The 22,943-nt window shown below is 47.1% G+C and overlaps 1 protein-coding gene across 2 annotated transcripts in view; it reads left to right on the top strand.

The window, feature by feature from the left end:
• The window catches only part of ABCC10 (ATP binding cassette subfamily C member 10), a 57,267-nt gene that overhangs the window by 20,680 nt on the left and 13,644 nt on the right, over positions 1-22,943 (top strand). For both annotated transcript variants that reach the window (XM_073628669.1, XM_073628668.1), the window contains exons 6-11: positions 9,421-9,551; positions 12,450-12,529; positions 15,663-15,834; positions 20,536-20,634; positions 21,278-21,467; positions 21,544-21,621. In XM_073628669.1, the coding sequence (XP_073484770.1) occupies positions 9,421-9,551; positions 12,450-12,529; positions 15,663-15,834; positions 20,536-20,634; positions 21,278-21,467; positions 21,544-21,621 (750 nt within the window). The remainder of the gene's footprint in view (positions 1-9,420; positions 9,552-12,449; positions 12,530-15,662; positions 15,835-20,535; positions 20,635-21,277; positions 21,468-21,543; positions 21,622-22,943) is intronic.

The following is a 22,943-nucleotide window of genomic DNA, read 5'->3' on the forward strand; positions in this document are numbered from 1 at the left end:
CTCAGGTCTGATTGCACCCTACTTGGTCGTGGTTCCCCCCCCCTCAGGTAGCATTGCTCTGGGACATCCCATCAGTAATTACTGTGGCTCTGTGTCCCGTGATGTTCGAGAAAGAAAATAGGATTTTTTAAAACAGCTTACCTGTAAAATCCTTTTCTTTCGAAGGACATCACGGGACACAGAGGTCCCACCCCTCTTCTAATACACTATATTGCTTGGCTACAAAACTGAGGTATCCCTGCAAGGGGGAGGGATTATATAGGGGGTTGAACTTCCTGATAGGGTGTGCCAGTGTCCAATCACCAGTGATACCTATATAACCCATCAGTAATTACTGTGGCTCTGTGTCCCGTGATGTCCTTCGAAAGAAAAGGATTTTACAGGTAAGCTGTTTTAAAAAATCCTATTTTTCTTGTAGTTGGTGACCAGGTTTGCACACATCTCAGGAGGGATTTTGATCCACTCTTCTTTACAGATCTTCTCTAAATCCTTAAGGGTTCTTGGCTGTCTCTTGGCAACTCGAAGTTTCAGCTCCCTCTATAAATTTTTTATAGGATTAAGGTCTGGAGATTGGCTAGGCCATTCCATGACCTTAATGTGCTTCTTCTTGATCCATTCCTTCGGTATGTTTTGGGCCATTGTTATGCTGGAAGACCCATCCACGACCCATCTTCAGTGTTCTGGCTGAGGGAAGAAGGTTCTCATCCAAGATTTTACAATACATGGCCCCGTCCATTGCCCCCCCCCCCCCAATACGGCAAAGAGAGCCTGTACCTTTAGCAGAGAAACAGCCCCAAAGAATAATGTTTCCACCTCCATGCCTGACTGTAGGGATGGTGTTGTTAGGGTCATAGTCAGCATTTTTCTTCCTCCAAACACATCAAGTCGAGTTGATGCCAAAGAGCTCTATTTTGGTCACCACAGCACTTTCTCCCAATCCCTCTCTGAATCATTTAGATGTTCATTGGCAAACTTCAGACGGGCCTGTACATGTGCCTTCTTGAGGAGGGGGACCGGCAGGATTTCAGTCCAATGCGTATTGTGTTAGCAATGGTTTGTTTGGTGACTGTGGTCCCAACTGCCTTGAGATCATTCACAAGCTCCTCCTGTGTAGCTCTGGGCTGATCCCTCACTTTTCTCATGATCATCCTCACACCATGAGGAGAAATCGTGCATGGAGCTCCAGACTGAGGGCGATTGATGGTTATTTTGTATTTCTTCCATTTGAGAATAATCCCTCCAACAGTTGTCTCCTTCTCTCCAAGCTTCCTGCTGATGGTCTTGTAGCTCATTCCAGCCTTGTGCAGGTTTACAATTTTGTCCCTGACGTCCTTTGACAGCTCTTTGGTCTTGCCCATGATGGTGAGGTTTGAATGGAAGAAAGATTCTGGTCAGGTGTCTTTTATACACTTAACGAGTTGTTGTTAGGAGCACCTTATTACATTGACAGACCTAATCTTTGTACCACATGAGCACCTTCTGGAGCCAGTCTGTGGGAGCCAGAATTATTGTTGGTTGGTAGGGGATGAAATACTTATTTTAGGCCTCTTTCACACGAGGGATCCGTATGTCCGTTTTTCATCCTTCCGTTTTCGGATGAAAAACGGACATACATTCATCCCTATGGAGCGTCGGATGTCAGCGGTGACATGTCCGCTGACATCCGACCCGCTCCGATCCGAAAAGTGTAACGGAGGAAAAACCTACTTTCTTTTCTCGGACATCACGGGACACAGAGCCACAGTAATTACTGATGGGTTATAGGGTATCACTAGGTATTGGACACTGGTCACACCCTAATCAGGAAGTTCAACCCCCTATATAACCCCTCCCCTTCCAGGGATACCTCAGTTTTTACACCAGTGTCTTAGGTGTTGGACGTGTAAAGATGTCCTGTGCTGAAGCTCCAAAAGGAATATTCTAAGATCCTATACTGGGGCAAGCCAGGCGACCGGATCCATTCAAAGTGTCTTTTCATGGCCGAATTGGATGGTACCCGGGCCTCGTGTCCGAAGAAACGAGGTTTTACCCGTAATGCTTCTCTTTTTAGAGAGCTGGACCCGCGGATCAGAAAATGGCTTTAAACTTCCTAATTTCTGGCGAGGTGCTTTACAGGCCCAGAACTGAAGGATCCCCCTACTGATGGGGGCCCCAGTCTCTGACGGTTTTTCCACAAACGGAGCCCACCGTGAGAGGCGAAGGCTGGGTCTGTGTAAACTGAACCCTGCGGCCTGGATAAGGTAAGAGGAGATTCCACAGAATTTTAATTCTAGTGGCTTTTCTCCTTTAAGGTGAATGCATGCTGTGCCTATTGTGACCACCGGGGGCTGCCAAGAGCACAAACCTTTTCATGTTTGATCTGTCTCAGCGTCCGCTGCATTAGCTCTTCCTCCAGCTCCAAAGGTAGATGGTGGGGGGTTTTCTCTGCTGGGATGGTCCCCCCAGGCTAGGGAAAGGCTCAGGTATGCTGTAAGGCGGGTGAGACCGCACTGTCACAGCCGCTGCCGCCGCCACCGAAGCCGCATTGCGATGCAGGGCCCATCACTGCCGGCCTCCTCCTTATTCCCCCAACCCCAGCCTCCCTTCAGGCTTGTCAGAAAGGGTCGGCTTGCGCGGGAAGCGCTCGTTTTTCAAAAACGAGGGGGGGGAAGGGGGGGCGGGGCGTCAGCACAGCGTCAGCGTGCCCAGACGCCCACAGTGCCAGAAAGCATGGCCATTTAAGGCACACTGTACAGGTGCTCTGAGCTTTGGAGAGACACAGAGCTGACAGTCGCATGTAAGGTGGGACACAGGCATTCCCCTAGGCTGCATTTACTAAAGAACACCGGACTGGGCATTTGGTAGCAAGGCTTTTAGCCAGACTACATCGCTCAGCAGTCAGTGTTCGCTTTTGATACCTCACACCTTGTTGCTTTGCACTATGGGTAGAAGAGGTTCAAGCACCCCAAGAACCAGAGGCACTAGGGGGTCTCGTTCAGGTTCTGAGGACCCCCTGTCTGCTACACCATCCCCTCCTGAGGGACCAGGGGCAGCTGGACAGGGAGAGCCATTGGGGTTAGGGGCTACATCTGCTGCCGGCACTTCAGCCACTGTGTACATTACACAAGAAGTTTTTTCCTCAACCATTTCTGGATTAGAGAAAAAGCTAATGGCCGCGATTACATCTTCATGCAGTGAAAGAAAACGCACAAGGCCTTCCTCTGCTTCCCAAGACCCTCAGTCAGAGGAGCTCTGGGATAAAGGAGATGAATCCCTTTCAGAGGATCGGGATGGGACAGATGATTCCTCTTCGGAGGATTCAGGTGGAGAGCGACCCTCTGCGACTTCCCAAGAGGAGAAAGTCTTAGTGCAGATCCTCACTGGTTTGGTCCGCTCCACATTTAAGTTGTCCCTACCTGAAACTACTACAGAAACCTCTTCTGCTTTGGGGTCACTGAAACCTTTCCAAGCAGCACATGCTTTTCCTGTTCATAATTTACTTGAAAAGCTGCTTTATTCTGAGTGGGATCACCCAGATAAGCGATTTCTTCCGCCGAAAAAGTTTTCTACACTTTATCCTATGGAAGAAAAGTTTATTAAGAGGTGGGGAATACCGGCCATTGATGCGGCCATTTCCTCTGTAAATAGTAATCTGACTTGTCCTGTAGACAACGCTCAGATGCTCAAAGATCCTGTGGATAAAAAGATGGACTTCTTATTGAAAGATGTGTTCTCTTTAGCAGGATCAGTGGCCCAACCTGCAGTAGCAGCGATTGGAGTCTGTCAATACTTAAGAGACCATGTTAAACAGGTCATCAAAGTATTACCTGAACAACAGGCCTAGGGGTTTGCTAACCTTCCTGCGGCTTTATGTTATGCTGTTGATGCCATTAGAGATTCTATCGTGCAAACCTCACGCCTCTTGCTTGGGTTGGTGCATATACGTAGAATCTTATGGTTGAAAAACTGGTCAGCCGAAGCACCATGTAAGAAGCTACTGGCTGGGTTTCCCTTCCGTGGTGAAAGGTTGTTTGGAGAGGACTTGGATAATTATATCAAGATGATCTCCTGTGGGAAAAGCACTCTCTTACCTGATAAGAAGAAGAGTAAGCGTCCCTCTTTTAAACGGACTCTTTCCCCAGCGCCAGGGGCATCAGCCTCCAGGCAGCCACGAGGGTCTCCTCCGTATGGGGCAAGAAACAAGAGTCAACCCCAGGGACACAAGAAATCCTGGGGGAAAAGGTCTTCTAAGCAAGACACTAAGACCTCTTCATGAAGGGGCGCCCCGCTTGCTCGAGTGGGGGGAAAGACTGCTGCAGCTCTCAGGGCCCTGGCAGAAGGACTTCCAGGACAGATGGGTGATCTCCACGGTAACCTTAGGGTACAGACTGGAGTTCCAAGAATGTCCCTCTCCTCGTTTCCTCAGATCAGGTGTTCCCAGAAAGCCAGAAGAGAAGCAGTCGCTCCTTCTAGCGATAAAGCGACTTTTGTCGCAAGAGGTCATTGTGGGGGTTCCCACAAAGGATCAAGGATTGAGACTTTGTTCCAATCTTTCTATGGTCTGAAAACCAAATGGGGACGACAGACCCATTTTGGATTTGAGAGATCTGAAACGATTCCCAAGGATGCAGTCCTTTCGTTTGGAATCAATTCAGACAGTAATCTCCGTCCTGCAGGGAGGAGAATTTCTGATATCAATAGGCATCAGAGATGCAGGCCTATATGTGCCCAGTTTTCCTGCTTAACTGAAGTGTCTGCAGGCAAAGATCACTGCTCTAAGGGAGCTGATTCTGACAGTCAAGGCCAAGAAGGGTCTTTCTGTCCGCCTTTGTATAAGGCTGCAGGGGAAGATGGTGGCTTCATTCGAAGCAGTTCCCTATGCGCAGTTCCAAGCAGAACTGTTGTAACACAGTATTCTGTTGACCTGGAACAGGAAGGTGCAGGCATTAAACTTTCCAATGCACCTATCGCATGCGATGCGTCAGAGCCTCAGTTGATGGCTCATACCCGAAAACCTACAGAAGGGGGAATCCTTCCTACCGGTTGCCTGGGATCCTCTTGCAGGCAGGACGGATGCGTTGGTGATTCCGTGGCATCGGCTCTCACCGATTTATGCATTCCCTCCCATTCTGCTACTGCCACGGCTCCTTCGCAGACTCAGGCAAGAAGGGAAGTCGGCACTTCTGGTGGCCCCCGTTTGGTCCAGAAGAACCTGATAAGCAGAAATAGCAGGGATGATGGTGGGTTCCCGGTGGACCCTACCGATACACCCAGACCTGTTAGCTCAAGGTCCGGTGTTCCAGCCTGCCTCACAAATGCTAGATTTGACGGGTGGGCTATTGAATCCCACGTTCTGAAAAATCGTGGGCTTTCAGGTCCTGTCATATCTACCTTGATCAAGGCAAGGAAGCCAGCTTCCAGAATGATTTATCATAGTGTCTGGAAAGCTTATGTATCCTGGTGTGAATCCAGGGGTTGGCATCCCAGGAAATATGTCATAGGTAGAATTCTGGATTTTCTACAATTAGGATTAGAGATGAAGCTGGCCTTGAGTACCATCAAGGGCCAGGTGTCGGCCTTATCAGTGTTGTTTCAACGGCCGCTTGCTTCGCATTCTCTGATCCGAAACTTTATACAGGGGGTGATGCGTCTTAATCCTCCGGTTAAGGCGCCCCTAAACCCCTGGGACTTGAACTTGGTTCTATCGGTGTTACAAAAACAACCTTTTGAACCAATACGTCAGATTCCTTTGGTCTTACTGACGAGGAAACTAATTTTCCTGGTAGCTATCTCTTCTGCTAGAAGAGTATCAGAAATAGCAGCTCTTCCCTGTAAAGAGCCTTACTTGATTATACACAAGGATAGAGTGGTACTGCGCCCTCATCCTAGTTTTTTTACCGAAGGTGGTTTCAGATTTTCATCTAAACCAAGACATTGTGCTACCTTCCTTTTTTCCAGAACCTTGTTCTTCGGAAGAAAGGTCATTACATTCTTTGGATGTAGTAAGAGCAGTCAAGACCTATCTGGAGGCAACTGCTCAGATTCGCAAGACGGATGTCTTGTTCGTGCTGCCGGAGGGTCCCAATAGAGGACAGGCAGCGTCAAAAGCTACCATTTCTAAATGGATTCGACAGTTGATTATTCAAGCTTACGGTTTGAAACGGAAGGTTCCCCCGTTTCAGATCAAGGCACATTCCACAAGGGCTATTGGTGCTTCTTGGGCAGTGCATCACCGGGCCTCTATGGCTCAGATCTGCAAGGCCGCAACCTGGTCTTCAGTTCATACATTCACCAGATTCTATCAGGTGGATGTGAGAAGGCATGAGGATATCGCCTTTGGGCGTAGTGTGCTGCAGACAGCGGTACAAGGTCCTCAGGTCTGATAGCACCCTACTTGGTTGTGATTCCCCCACCTCAGTTGGCATTGCTTTGGGACATCCCATCAGTAATTACTGTGGCTCTGTGTCCCGTGATGTCCGAGAAAAGAAAATAGGATTTTTTATTACAGCTTACCTGTAAAATCCTTTTCTTTCGACGGACATCACGGGACACAGAGGTCCCGCCCCTCTTCTAATACACCTATACTGCTTTGCTACAAAACTGAGGTATCCCTGGAAGGGGAGGGGTTATATAGGGGGTTGAACTTCCTGATTAGGGTGTGACCAGTGTCCAATACCTAGTGATACCCTATAACCCATCAGTAATTACTGTGGCTCTGTGTCCCGTGATGTCCGTCGAAAGAAAAGGATTTTACAGGTAAGCTGTAATAAAAAATCCTATTTTTCCCTCCGTTTTCGGATCGGATGACGACGGACACTACGGACCGTCATCATCCGATCCCCCCATAGGGGAGAGCGGCGCTCTGACAGGTCCGTCGCTGCACAGCGTGCAGCGATGCACCTGTCATCTTCCTGCTCAGCGGGGATCGGCGGAGCGATCCCCGCTGAGCAAGCGGATGTTCACGGGGCGGATCATGACTGATCTGCCCCTTGTGAAAGAGGCCTTACTCACTGAACTGCAACTCAATTTATAAAATTTGTATCATGTGTTTCTGTCCCTATCATTTAAAATACACCTATGATAAAAATTATAGACCCTTCATTTCTTTGTAAGTGGGCAAAATTACACAATCTGCACGGGATCGAGTAATTATTTTCCCCTCTGTAGATGTCTTTGAATCTTTAGTATTTTATTGATGTTATTTACAGCCAAGCCCTGGGCAGGTTCAAAATACTCAATTAAAATGCATATCTGGGAAGGGTTCTGCCTTCTGAAGGATTTGTACTTCTGTGCAACCAGTTCTGTGATCCTGGGACTCTGCTAGACATGACAGCCCAAGCAGCAGCAGCAGTAGTACAACTTGGTTAAAGTATTATTCCAGTCGAAACCAAACTAATCTCAAATCTACTCTCACCCCAGTATAAGCCTAGTCTTGTTACCCTAGGAAAGGAAAGATGTCTATACTTACCTATTCTGAGGGCTCTCCGGTTCGGTCAGATAATCGGGTCCCGGCAACAGCTTCAGTGTAGAGGAGGGACAGCCGACAACTCCTGCCCCACAGTAAGCCTATAGGTGATCTCATCGCCCATGCTCTGTGACTGTTGTCGCTGCTCTTTCCTCTACGTTGACACTGCTGGAGAGGTCATGTGACCAGACTGGGGCTGCTTCAGAATAGGTAATTATAGACCTCTTTCCTTTTACAAGGTAGAATAGGCTTAGAATGGAAGTAGATTTTTAGCTAAGTTAGGTTTTGACTGAAATTACACTTGAACCGCATCCCACCAGGCCTACAGCAAAATGACGGCTGGGCGGTGGATCAGTTATCCTGATCGGGCGTCATATGATGTCCTTCAGGATTCGCCGCTAGTGCGCACCTCCCAGGGGCGCGCGGGTGATCGGTGGTGCGGTGTGTCACCCTGATACACCGCATCTCCGATCTCAGTAAAGATTCTAGGACGTAGGCTCTTTACCATGTGATCAGTTGTGTCCGATCACAAACAGTTATCGGCATTCCTCTATTTGCGCTTACAGCATGTGAATGGAGGAGAGCAGATAAGCGGCTCTCCTGACGGGGGATCTGCACTGATAATCAGTGCAGTGATAATCAGTGCAGTGATTATCAGTGGTGCCCACCTGTGATGCCCATTAGTGATGCCAATTAGTGCCCATCAATGATGACTTTCAGTGCTCATCAGTACCGCCCATCCGTGCCCCCTTCAGTGCCCATAAAAGTGTCAGAAACCATGAATTCAGACCAATACAGAAGTACAGTTAAATCACACTTGTTTAATAATAAAAGTAAAAAGAACAAACGTAGTCAAAACATAGCCGAAGTTCAGTAACCGGAACGGATAGTCAGCCAAGCCAGAAGTCAGGGATCAATGTAGTGGAACAGCAAGCAGGATCCAGAGCCAGAAGGGATGTCAGCAAAGCAAGTCTTTACACAGGAACGCAGGAGATAGACTCTGTGTTGTTGACCAAGGCGAAGGCAGAGATCCTTTGGGCTGGACGGCTTAAGTAGGCAGGACTGACGAGCAGGATATCATCAACAGCTGAGTAACTGTGGAGAGATAGGAGCTGGCAATTAGCCGACAGCTGAGCGGCCAGCTCAGAGAAGTAAGGGCTGAGCCCAGCCCTGACAAAAGGCTGCCCATCAGTCCCGCCTCATCAGTGCTGCACATCAGTGCAGACTCCTTTGCGCACATCAGTGAAGGAGAAAACGTACTTGCTTACAAAGTTTTATAACAGAAACAAAGAAGAACTTTTTTTTTTTTTTTCAAAATTTTTGGTCTTTTTTCATTTGTTTAGCAAAAAATAAAAAACATCAGTGGTGATCAAATACCACCAAAAGAAAGCTCTGTTTGTCTCTAAAAAATGATAAACATTTAGTTTGAGTACAGCGCTGCATGACCACGTAATTGTCATTCAAAGTGCGACAGCGCTGAAAGCTGACAATTGGCCTGGGCAGGAAGGGAAGTGAAAGTGCCCAAGTGGCTGAGAACACGCCCTCAGATTGAGATTGGACAATGAAGGAGACGCAGCACACCGATAAAGTCTTCCATCTGCTCACACCGTGCCTTCTTTCTGTCGGGAAGTTCCCGGTCAGCAGACAGTGTGTGCAGTGCAGAGGAAGCCTATGGGGGTCCTGCCGCATTGGGCATCAGCACAGGTGCAACGCAGCAAGACCCGATTGGCTCTCACTGCTGCTTCTCCCTCTCTTCTCTACAAGGTGAACCGCTTTATTTCATGTTTTTCCTTTCTGCCTAGAGTTCAGCTCTGAGAGGTTTATTGATCCCCCCCCTATAGCCAGTGATATCCGCTGTGAGGTCCATGATCTATGACCTCTGGCAGTGAAGACCAATGTGAGATTACAGTTTGGAATTATCAGATATCCCCAAATTCTGCTGATTATAGAATTATATTCTTCTTATTATGTCTTAGCGCCCCCTAAAGGAGGAGCCACAGCGGTGGAGATGCAGAATGCCTTATTTACCTGGGGGGCGGCGTTTAAGGACGATATGGAGAGATCCAAATCGCTGCAAATCTCCATCGGTCATCTGTCTGTTCCCAAGGTAAGACATCGATCTTATTTGTTTTTATGTATGATTTTATACATCTCACTCTGCAGACTCTGCTGACCGATCCGATCTTCATTACATGTTTGTTCTTGGGTTTGGATACACATTAATAGTGGTTCACCGAAATGAGAATTCCAGTGCTGAAACCGAAAACTGAAACGGAAATGGACAGTTTAAAAAAAAAAAGAATGTAATTTAATTACTGTGGCTAGCATTTTTTCACTGAAGTCCGTGGGGGTTGCTTTTGCATTGAAGTCGGTGAGACGCGATTTTGCATTGAAGTCGGTGAGACGCGATTTTGCATTGAAGTCGGTGAGACGCGATTTTGCATTGAAGTCGGTGAGACGCGATTTTGCATTGAAGTCGGTGAGACGCGATTTTGCATTGAAGTCGGTGAGACGCGATTTTGCATTGAAGTCGGTGAGACGCATTTTTGCATTGAAGTCAACGGGATGCTTTTTTGCATTGAAGTCAACGGGATGCGTTTTGGCATTGAAGTCAACGGGACGCGTTTTGGCATTGAAGTCAACGGGACGCGTTTTGGCACTGAAGTCAACGGGTCGCGTTTTGGCATTGAAGTCAACGGGTCGCGTTTTGGCATTGAAGTCAACGGGACGCGTTTTGGCACTGAAGTCAACGGGTCGCGTTTTGGCACTGAAGTCAACGGGACGCGTTTTGGCATTGAAGTCAACGGGACGCGTTTTGGCACTGAAGTCAACGGGTCGCGTTTTGGCATTGAAGTCAACGGGACGCGTTTTGGCATTGAAGTCAACGGGACGCGTTTTGGCACTGAAGTCAACGGGTCGCGTTTTGGCACTGAAGTCAACGGGACGCGTTTTGGCACTGAAGTCAACGGGACGCGTTTTGGCATTGAAGTCAACGGGACGCGTTTTGGCACTGAAGTCAACGGGTCGCGTTTTGGCATTGAAGTCAACGGGACGCGTTTTGGCATTGAAGTCAACGGGACGCGTTTTGGCACTGAAGTCAACGGGTCGCGTTTTGGCACTGAAGTCAACGGGACGCGTTTTGGCACTGAAGTCAACGGGACGCGTTTTGGCATTGAAGTCAACGGGACGCGTTTTGGCATTGAAGTCAACGGGACGCGTTTTGGCATTGAAGTCAACGGGACGCGTTTTGGCATTGAAGTCAACGGGACGCGTTTTGGCATTGAAGTCAACGGGACGCGTTTTGGCATTGAAGTCAACGGGACGCGTTTTGGCATTGAAGTCAACGGGACGCGTTTTGGCATTGAAGTCAACGGGACGCGTTTTGGCACTGAAGTCAACGGGACGCGTTTTGGCATTGAAGTCAGTGAGACGCAATTTTGCATTGAAGTCAATGTGACACAGCATGCCATTATCGGCACCTGTTTTGTTTTTTTATCTGCAAAACGCCGGTAACCCTATTTTCAGCCAATCATTTTCGGCGGCCAATATATCGGTGCATCCCTACACATTACTGATGGGACACTCCTATGGCCGTTTCAATCTGGTGGCAGGTACTTTTTTCGCTCACTCTCCAATTAATGACTAAAAATGTGAGCATCATACCAAAAAATGCCCAATTTTAGCCAAAACTTTTCCTTTTACTTCTGGATGGATTGGGGAAGAGGTCATAGTTCTGCTGGTTACCCTCCTATTGACAATATGGAGATGTAAATATTTAGAAAAATTGACTTTGAAGGCACATATACAAATTAACAAAATTGTGTTTATTAATGTACATATATCACAATATCATAATACATATAAATAGGACTAATTGTGGTTCCCCTGATGAAAGAACCGGATAACACTTCCTGTGTGAAAATAGTCCTTTTTTTATGCTTAACATAATATATATATTGTGATATTGTGATATATGTTGTAATACAGATAGAGGCAGATTGGATGAGAGTACTAGGATTTCACTAATAGACCTATGAGAGCAGAAGACTACATGAAATACTGAGAGTTCACTGATAGACTGAGGGGGGCACCAGATTGGATCAGAGTACTGGGGGTTTACTGATAGGCCAGCAGGGGCCACCAGATTGGATGAGAGTACTGGCGGTTCACTGATAGGCCAGCAGGGGCCACCAGATTGGATGAGGGTACTGGGGGTTCACGGATAGGCTTGCAGGGGCCACCAGATTGGATGAGAGTACTGGGGGGTTCATTGTTAGGTCTGCAGGGGGCACCAGATTGGATGAGAGTACTGGGGGTTCACTGATAGACTTGCAGGGGCCACCAGATTGGATGAGAGTACTGGGGGGTTCAATGTTAGGCCTTCAGGGGGCACCAGATTGGATGAGAGTACTGGGGGTTCACTGATAGGCCTGCAGGGGCCACCAGATTGGATGAGAGTACTGGGGGTTCACTGATAGGCCTGCAGGGGCCACCAGATTGGATGAGAGTACTGGGGGTTCACGGATAGGCTTGCAGGGGCCACCAGATTGGATGAGACCACTAAGGGTTCAAAGATAGGCCTGCAGGGGCCACCTGATTGGATGAGAGAACTGGGGGTTCACGGATAGGCCTGCAGGGGGCACCAGATTGGATGAGACTACTAGGGGTTCACTGACAGGCTTGGGGTTTCCCATTTATTACTTCTGTTTAAAAACCACTGTGCAGTGCTGTCATTGGCTTGGCAGCTCCAATGTGGCAGAATGTGTGTTTTATATTTACATAAAATGAGGCCGCCATGACACATCCATGTTGTGTAGGATGGAGATGTTATCCACAAACTGCTACTGGAGTGATTGTCCATGAGCATCATAGCCCGCAGCTATATATTTACTGAGCCATGGCACCTCCATACAGCGGCAGTCTCTGGCTGCTCACCCGCCACTTGACAGCAGATAAGATATATGTGAATAATTGTGTAATATTTGTGTCCCCGTTGCATTCGCAGGGAGCGCTGGTGGCCATTGTTGGAAAAGTTGGGTGTGGAAAAAGCTCTCTTTTGGCCGCAATAACTGGAGAACTGACCAGGTAATGATGAACCACCTTACCAGGTAATGTCACACCCCTCTTCACTTGATCAGGTAACACCAAAGCCCTGCTAACACCAAATAGTCCTTGTGTTAATGGGCCCTAAATTGAATGGGGTTAACCCCTTTGAGATGCCGCCTCCTGGCCCTTTAAGGGGTTTAGGATGCCAGGAGGTGGGAGCGGGGTTTGTGATCATGTGACTGCCGTGATTGGCAGTCACATGATCGGAAAGTTCCCGATCGTAAGCAGTGATCGTGAGCTTTCTATTAGCCGCTGGTAACTGTGCTGAGAGCTGTACAGCTGTATTCCAGCAATTCACGCAAATATGCGGCCGCTTGGCGCCAAGGCCCGTCCACCGAGAGGCCAAATATTTGCGTGTGGCTGGTGCCAAAGGTTAAAAGTAAAAAATACTTAGCAAAGTTCACATTGTCTTTGGTTCAGTGTAAAGTCATATTTTCTTGCAGAGTAAGTCCAATTAGGTGTATCAGAGTCAGCGGCTCTCATAAATTAGCATTGCTTCATAGGAATTACAGCTCAGACCTGCAAATGCAGCCATCTTTTTTTGGTCCCTGGAGAGGGCGTTACAAAAATAACACATCCATCAAAGGGTCTGATGGTTGTGCTGTGTTGGAGAGTTTTTTATAACGCTTCAGCAGACAAACCCTTACTGCCAACTTTCGAAATGCATCGATATTTGCACCTGACAAGGTTACACAATTGTCAACCAACATAATATTGCACTCATGCAATTAAGATTTATTAGCCATCATATATGATAATGATCTGGATGCACATTTCTTTTGGGAAAAATAATATGTTTTATCAGCTGCCTGAACCTTTTTAATATAGTTGTGTTTGGTGTCAAACTGGTTGGCATCTTCCCATAACATTAGTTTTTATGAAGGTAACTCCATCACAGTAAAAATTATGGAATATGAATGGCGTTTGGTACTTTTTAGTTACAAAAAAAAAAAAAAAACAGACTCGGACTGTGTAACTGCTCAAACATTTCTTTCTCAAAGTTTCCAAAAGTGAAAAACGAGAAAAAAAGATAAACCTTATACATGATCACTTGACCAGCTGACACCTCCCACATCTCATCACTTGACCAGGTGACACCAAACCCCTGATCACCTAAACAGGTAACACCAAACCCCTGATCGCCTGAACAGTTAACGCCAAACCCCTGATCACCTCACAGGTAACGCCAAACCCCTGATCACCTGAACAGGTAACGCCAAACCCCTGATCACCTGAACAGGTAACGCCAAACCCCTGATCACCTGAACAGGTAACGCCAAACCCCTGATCACCTGAACAGGTAACGCCAAACCCCTGATCACCTGAACAGGTAACGCCAAACCCCTGATCACCTGAACAGGTAACGCCAAACCCCTGATCACCTGAACAGGTAACGCCAAACCCCTTATCACCTGAACAGGTAACGCCAAACCCCTAATCGCCTGAACAGGTAACGCCAAACCCCTGATCACCTGAACAGGTAACCACAAACCCCTGATCACCTGAACAGGTAACGCCAAACCCCTAATCGCCTGAACAGGTAACGCCAAACCCCTGATCACCTGAACAGGTAACGCCAAACCCCTAATCGCCTGAACAGGTAACGCCAAACCCCTGATCACCTGAACAGGTAACGCCAAACCCCTGTTCATATAAAAACAGGTAAGGCCAAATCCTTGTTCACCTGAACAGGTAACGCCAAACCCCTGATCACCTGAACAGGTAACGCCAAACCCCTGATCACCTGACCAGGTAACGCCAAACCCCTGATCACCTGACCAGGTAACGCCAAACCCCTGATCACCTGACCAGGTAACGTCAAACCCCTGATCACCTGACCAGGTAACGTCAAACCCCTGATCACCTGACCAGGTAACGCCAAACCCCTGATCACCTGACCAGGTAACGTCAAACCCCTGATCACCTGACCAGGTAACGTCAAACCCCTGATCACCTGACCAGGTAACGTCAAACCCCTGATCACCTGACCAGGTAACGTCAAACCCCTGATCACCTGACCAGGTAACGTCAAACCCCTGATCACCTGACCAGGTAACGTCAAACCCCTGATCACCTGACCAGGTAACGTCAAACCCCTGATCACCTGACCAGGTAACTGCTAAGACTTCTATGCACCTTTCGGTGCACACAGCTGGTGTTTTGTATATTTCATCTATCAGCGAATCCAGCAACACAGAACTATGACAAATACCCATGAAGATATTGTTAAAGGAGCAGGATCTGGGGCTGTCATCCACATCCTAGCTCAAAAGGAAGTAAAACCAGGATCAGGATGACAGAACTGGTGCTGGCACCTGACATATTTTTATCCTTTTAGTGTTCAGTAGTTGCAGTAATGAATGTGATAACGTTTCCAGCATTTCATAGTGTCAGAGGAAGATATTTTCATCACACAACTCACTTTCTCTCCTCTGGTGGATTCTGAATGTATACTATATTGTCAAAAGTATTGTGACACCTGCCTTTACACACACATGAACTTTAATGGCATCCCAGTCTTAGTCCGTAGGGTTCGATATTGAGTTGGCCCGCCCTTTGCAGCTATAACAGCTTCAACTTTTCTGGGAAGGCTGTCCACAAGGTTTAGGAGTGTGTCTATGGGAATGTTTGACAATTCTTCCAGAAGTGCCTTTGTGAGGTCAGGCACTGATGTTGGACGAGAAGGCCTGGCTCGCAGTCTCCGCTCTAATTCATCACAAAGGTGTTCTATGGGGTTTAGGTCAGGACTCTGTGCAGCCTTTGGGATGCATTAGAGTGGAGACTGTGAACCGGGCCTTATCGTCCAACATCAGTGCCTGACCTCACAAATGCGCTTCTGGAAGAATGATCAAACATTCCCATAGACACACTCCTAAATCTTGTGGACAGCCTTCCCGGAAGAGTTGAAGCTGTTATATCTGCAAAGGGTGGGCCAACTCAATATTGAACCCTACGGACTAAGACTGGGATGCCATTAAAGTTCATGTGCGTGTAAAGGCAGGCGTCCCAATACTTTTCACAATATAGTGTATATCTGTGATCTAGTGGAGTTATCTTTCTTGATAGAGCGGTTTGTTTCCCTTCCACATACATTTCTCCTATGTCGTTGCAGGTGCGGGGGAACGCTGTACGTGTCGCACCAGGAAACCGGCTTCGGTTTTGTGGCGCAGGAGCCATGGATTCAGTTTGCCACCATCAGGGATAATATCCTGTTTGGGAAGGAATATAATGACCATCTATATAAGGAGGTTGTGGAGGCCTGCGCCCTGACCGATGACCTGAGTGTGAGTGGCTGACGGGTTTGGGGCAGGCATGGTTTACTTCAAAGGGAACATGTGAGGGTTGCTATGTGGAAGCTTCCATGGCTGACATCATGCTTCATCCACATCCTGGCTTCAGTAAGGAGTCAGTAACCTGGAAGATGTATGCAGATGGAGTTCAAACTTTTCGAGCTTCACTGGTTGCATGCTTATTCCAGGTCAGCGATTCATATGATGGATCAGAATGACGGCCCCAGAGTCTGCACCTCTAAAACCAGTTATGGCAGCCAAATAATGCAGCATCTGCTCTACATGTGTGCCAGTAGGAGACAGTAAGGCATGTTGGGCTCCGTAGTTCTGCTTACAGTTGTACATTTTAGGTGTCCCTGTGTCTTTTTTTTTTTTTTTTAACAATTTTTATTTTTCATTTTTCATAACAATACAACAGTACAACATGTACCAAAAAAAAAAACCCTCCCCTCCCCCCCCCTACCTTAACCCTGTTTCCGGTGCAGCTTCCACAATACAAATACAAGTTATACTTATTCTCTACCTTCCAATAACATGATTAGGTTCGTGATACATCCGTGGTTTACACAATCATCGCATACCTAGTATTTGAGCTGATTGAGATTTTGTTTTTGTTTTTTTGTTTTTTAAAAACCGCCCACCCATGTGTTAACCAAATATACCAGGAAAAATACCACTATAAATACCACTACTCCCTCTCGGAATCACTGCAAAGTGAACTTGGCATCAAGCCAGCACTGCCACACCTTCTCAAATTTTTTTGGACATCCCCTTCTCAGGTATGTTGCTTTATAGAAAGGGAGAGCTTTATTAATCAGTTCTTTCCAGAAGGATATAGTAGGTGGATTTGTTTTTTTCCAGCATAACAAGATAGCTTTACGTGCATAGAAAAGAGATAGTGAAATCATGGTTCTTTGTGCCCTACGTGGCGTTACCTCTTCCACCAGTCCCAGCAAACATACTGCCACTGTTACAGGAACCTGTACCGTGAGGACCTTCTGTATAGTGTGTGTCACCTCCTTCCGGAATTCCCGGATCAGTTGGCACTGCCAGAATACATGGTCAAAATCAGCATTGTCAGCCGTGCAGCGCCAACACTCGGCTGCACCCCCACCATATATCCCAGCAATCCTTGCAGGGGTATAGTAGACCCGGTGCAATAGTTTAAATTGAATGAGTCTATCTCTGGCTGATACTAAGGTCTGGAAGGGGTGATCCCACATGTCATCCCAATCTTCCCCCCCAAAATCTGTCACAAGTGCGCTCCAGGTATCCCTACATTTAACAAGCATTTTTGGCCTTTCAACAAATAGTTCCTTGTACACTACTGATAACGTTTTCGGTAAGTCTTCTGCCCCCAGCATGTTCTCTAATGGTGATAAACCCTGTGTCTTTTTTTTTAAATCACATACATTTCAATATACAAATACCTTACTGGTGACCCCACAATAGGAACAAAACTTTTTCGCAAAAGAGAGTTTAATAAGACTCGTGGCCACTCATTAAAATTACAAGAAAAGAGGTTTAACCTTAAACTACGTAGAGGGTTCTTTACTGTAAGAGCGGCAAGGATGTGGAATTCCCTTCCACAGGCGGTGGTCTCAGCGGGGGGCATCGATAGTTTCAAGAAACTATTAGATAAACACCTGAAGACCACAACATACAGGGATATACAATGTAATACTGACATATAATCACACACATAGGTTGGACTTGTGTCTTTTTTCAACCTCACCTACTATGTAACATTTTTATTACATTTTTTTTCATTGTACAACAAAAATACATTACAACGTAAAGCATTTCCATCAAATACCCCAGTTTAACAAAACATAAAAACAAAACAAAAAAAAAAAGAAAAAACACATATTTACGCCGACCAGATATTTCAATCATCACTCAGATCCCTCCATCACTTCAGTACCATCAATCACCCTTTGGCTTGACAGAATTAGTAGCAATTATAAACCTGACCTAAATATTCCAATTAAATTATTGCATTTTAACGGTGTTTGTATACATATGCAATTATCCTCCACAAATATTCTATCTCATTATTAACTTTCCTCATTATCATTAAAGGGGTTGTAAAGGTAATTTAAAAAAAAAAAAAAAAAAATAACAAACATGTTATACTTACCTTTACTGTGCAGCTCGTTTTGCACAGAGTGGCCCCGAACCTGGTCTTCTGGGGTCCCTCGGCGACTGTTTCAGCTCCTCCCCGCAAGAACTAAACACCTTAATGCGAGCTCCCTCGCATGGTGGTTAGTTCTTGCGGGCGCGCTCCCGTGATACAGCCGGCGGCTATAGCCACTCACTGTATCACTCGGCCCCGCCCCCCGGCGCGCCGCGTCATTGGATGTGATTGACAGCAGCGCGAGCCAATGGCTGCGCTGCTTTCAATCCATCCACTGTAGCCAATCAGCGGCCAGGCTGAGCGGCGAAATGGATGTCGGGAGCGAGCGGCTGACTTTCGAGGGGTCAGGTAAGTAAAACGGGGGGGCTGGGGGCGGCGGTATTGTCGGAATTTTTTTCACCTTAATGCATAGAATGCATTAAGGTGAAACATTTTTTACCTTTACAACCCACTTAATATGCTCAACTGACTGCTCAGACAAGTCAGAAACTAGCCACCAATTTTTACAAATTTTTGGGGGGATCTCCTGGGTTTATATGTCAATTCCTCTCGTCTTAAATTAAGATTAATTGCTTTAATCCATTGATCTATTGTTGGTGGGTAATTTGATATCCATTTTTGTAATATAAGTTTACGAGCCATATACATAGTTTTTCGCCACATCACGTGCATTTCGGCTGGGAGAGTGTCCTCCGTCCGGTACAATCCCTAACAATGCTATCTTTGGATCAAAATGGACCTGTGTAAAACACAAAGAAATTAAAAGTATCAAATACACATTCCCAGTAACAGTGCATGTATATATGTATGAGTGTACCTACATCAGTAGTACATCTTGGACAATTTGATGTAGTTGCTTTGCCCCAAGAATGCAGCTTCAAAGGAGTATAATGAGCTCTATGAATAATAAACAGCTGTGTCAAACACTGTGAGGAGGGTAGGGATAACCCAAATAGGTTCTGCAGAGCTTGCTCCCACTCCTCATTACTAAGTGTCTCCAGCAGTGGCGGCTGATACTCCATTTTTTTGGGGGGGCCCAGACAAAGCCTCAAACCAACCCCATACCCCCCCGTCACTCGCCCCCAATAGGGCCTACAGATAGATAGAAAGAATAGACAGACAGATGAGAGAGATGAGTGACTGATGACAGGGAAGAGGAGATGTGTATTAGGATGGAGATGCCATGGGGGGGAGGAGAGCTGGAATCAGAGCTGGGGGAATAAATCCCTGATTGCAGGGAGAGGAGTAGTGAGCTGGAGTTGTCATTGGTGGAGAAAAGTAGATGAGCTGGACTGAGAGGAGAGCTTGCAGGGAGGAGAAAAGTGCAGGGGGAGCAGAGAGATCACTTCCGGTTTATCACTGGCACAGAAAGCCGGAAGCGATGTCATAACTCGGATGGAAAGCACCGCCCATGTCCTAGGGCGGTGCCAATGTCAATCAAAGCACCCGGCCGTAATGATACGCACTACGGGCACCGGGCGGAAGTTGTCGGGCGCGATGGACTGCGCCGCAAGGCGGGACAAAAGCCTGCAAATGAAGCGCCTCGTCTGCAATCTCGTGATTGCATAGACGTGGCGCTTCCCATAGTGCACTGTGTCCGGCGCCCGAACATGAGTGACCGATGACAGGGAAGAGGAGATGTGTATTAGGATGGAGATGCCATGGGGGGGAGGAGAGCTGGAATCAGCGCTGGGGGAATAAATCACTGATTGCAGGGAGAGGAATAGTGAGCTGGAGTTGGCAGTGGTGGAGAAAAGCAGATGAGCTGGACTGAGAGGAGAGCTTGCAGGCAGGAGAAAGTGTGTAGGTGCAGGAGGAGCAGAGAGATCATCTACCTCACTCCTCTCCAGACAGTGCAGAGTGCTCCGCTCGTGCCATGCGTTCCACGGAGCTGTGACATCACTTCCGATTTATCACTGGCACAGGGAAAACCGGAAACTATTTCGTAATTCGGATGGAAAGCACCGCCCATGTCCTAGGGCGGTGCCAATGTCAATCAATGTCAATCAAACCCGGCTGTAATGATACGCACTACGGGCACCGGGCAGAAGTTGTCCGGCGCAATGGAATGCGCCGCAAGGCGGGACAAAAACCTGCATATGAAGCGCCTCGTCTGCAATCTCGTGACTGCATAGACGTGGCGCTTCACAGAGTGCACTGTGTCCGGCGCCTGAACACAGTGCACTTAAGGACCTTTTTTTATTTTTCACTGCCTGGGGGCAGGGCGGCCACTGGTCTCCAGATCTCTACCTCACCGTCTAGAGCTACCCTCTAGTAGATTTGTTCTAGTTATCTCTTGTAGAGAAGAATATATGTTTAGATCATCTTACAGTTACTGCCATAGCTAGAATTGATGAAGGGTTATATTTTAGTAAAAAAAGTATTTGCTTGACTCCGCAGAGCATGTCGCAGCTGTAAATATTGAAAAAATGCCTTATCAGGCAAATGATATTTCTCTACCAGTTTGTCAAATGGTTGCAAAACCTCATTATCAAAACGTTGACAATTCCCTGTGTCCTTACCTGTAAAAGTGAGCACAGTAAATAATGTCATTACAGATATTTCCATCTGGGGACCAGACTGAGGTCGGGGAGAACGGTGTCACTCTCAGTGGGGGACAGAAGGCTCGAGTCAGCCTGGCCCGGGCTGTGTATCAAGTAAGGCAACAATGAACTGTATAGACATTGTTAAAGCAAAACTAAACTGTATCTGAGCACCACAGACTGAATACACTATTTCATTTCAGCATTTCTAGCTGCGGCCATCTTGAATGAGGGCAGATGATTCATGTAGGATGTACTTCCTGGAGTCCATCTGCCCTTAGCTCAGATGTACAGGCAGGAGGGCATGCTTAGTTGAGAAAGCCCCTCCTCCATATGTAAGAAAAAAATGCCCATGAAGTATGACATAATTTGGCCTAGGCCAAAAATCAGGAAGCAGCTAAAGAATTAAAAAAAAAAAAAAAAAAAAAGGGTTCAAGCAAGAAAATATGATATACCTTCCTATCTATTTACTAATGCTAGTAGCATAAAGATTAAAAATAGTTAATGTTGATTGAGAGAGCTTAGTTTTGATGTAATGTAATAAGCCCCATCCACCAAACTTCTCCCAATCCCCCTTAGACCCCACCCCTCATCTTGCTTAACAGGTCTGGATTGTAAATAAGAGGTGGTTGTGGGAGGAGCTATTCTATGATTTTTCAGAGCCCCGCCTCCTCATGTACACAGCTCTGTCTTTTAGTGTACAGCAGGGGATGTGGAGGGTCAGTAAATTGATGTGGATCCATCTTTTCCCTCTCAGGAGAAGGACATCTATCTGCTGGATGACCCCCTGGCTGCAGTAGATGCGGACGTGGCCTCTCATCTCATGGAGAAATGCATCCTGGGTATTTTGCGACACAAGACCCGGATCCTCTGCACTCACCGGACTGAGCTGCTGGAGAAAGCTGATCTTCTTGTCCTGATGGATGATGGGAAAATTATCCAGACTGGTAAGAGACACAGGTGTGTAACTTCTAATACTGTCCTTTGCCAGGAACTAAATATATTGTTCTTGTAACGTTCTAGGACCTCCGGAAGAGCTCATGGCTTTGCTTGAAGCTTCTCCCAAACTCAAAGACTCCAAAAGTGAAACGCAAGAAAAGGGTAATCTCTATATATGATCTCTTGACCAGCTGACACCTCCCACGTCCAATCACTTGACCAGCTGCATCCTCGTCATCCAATCGCCTGCCCATCTGACCTCTCACTCCTCCAGTCACCTGACCATCTGATACCTCACTCCTCCAGTCACCTGACCATCTGATACCTCACTCCTCCAGTCACCTGACCATCTGATACTTCACTCCTCCAGTCACCTGACTATCTGACCTCCCACTCCTCCAATCACCTGATTATCTCACACCTCACTCCTCCAATCACCTGACCATCTGATACCTCACTCCTCCAATCACCTGACCATCTGATACCTCACTCCTCCAATCAACTGACCATCTGATACCTCACTCTTCCAGTCACCCGACCATCTGATACTTCACTCCTCCAGTCACCTGACCATCTGACCTCTCACTCCTCCAATCACCTGACTATCTCACCTCTCACTCCTCTAATCACCTGATTATCTCACACCTCACTCCTCCAATCACCTGACCATCTGATACCTCACTCCTCCAGTGACCTGACCATCTGACCTCTCACTCCTCCAATCACCTGACCATTTGATACCTCACTCCTCCAATCACCTGACCATCTGACCTCTCACTCCTCCAATCACCTGACCATTTAATACCTCACTTCTCCAATCACCTGACCATCTGACCTCTCACTCCTCCAATCACCTGACCATCTCATACCTCACTCTTCCAATCATCTGACACCTCACTCCTCCAATCAGCTGACCATCTGACACCTCACTCCTCCAATCACCTGACAATATCACACCTCACTCCTCCAATCACCTGACCATCTTGTATCTCACTCCTCCAATCACCTGACCATCTTGTACCTCACTCCTCCAATCACCTGACCATCTTGTACCTCACTCCTCCAATCACCTGACCATCTGACCTCTCGCTCCTCCAATCACCTGACCATTTGATACCTCACTCCTCCAATCACCTGACCATCTGACCTCTCACTCCTCCAATCACCTGACCATCTCACACCTTACTCCTCCAATCACCTGACCATCTGACCTCTCACTCCTCCAATCACCTGACCATCTCACACCTCACTCCTCCAATCACCTGGCCATATGACACATCACTCCTCCAATCAGCTGACCATCTGACAACTCACTCCTCCAATCACCTGACCATCTGACACCTCACTCCTCCAATCATCTGACAGCTTACTCCTCCAATCATCTGACAGCTCACTCCTCCAATCAGCTGACCATATGACACCTCACTCCTCCAATCACCTGACCAGCAGACACCTTCCATGTCCTATCACCTGATTAGCTTACA

This window comes from Aquarana catesbeiana, linkage group LG04, assembly GCF_042186555.1.
Source record: "Aquarana catesbeiana isolate 2022-GZ linkage group LG04, ASM4218655v1, whole genome shotgun sequence".
Lineage (NCBI taxonomy): Eukaryota > Metazoa > Chordata > Amphibia > Anura > Ranidae > Aquarana > Aquarana catesbeiana.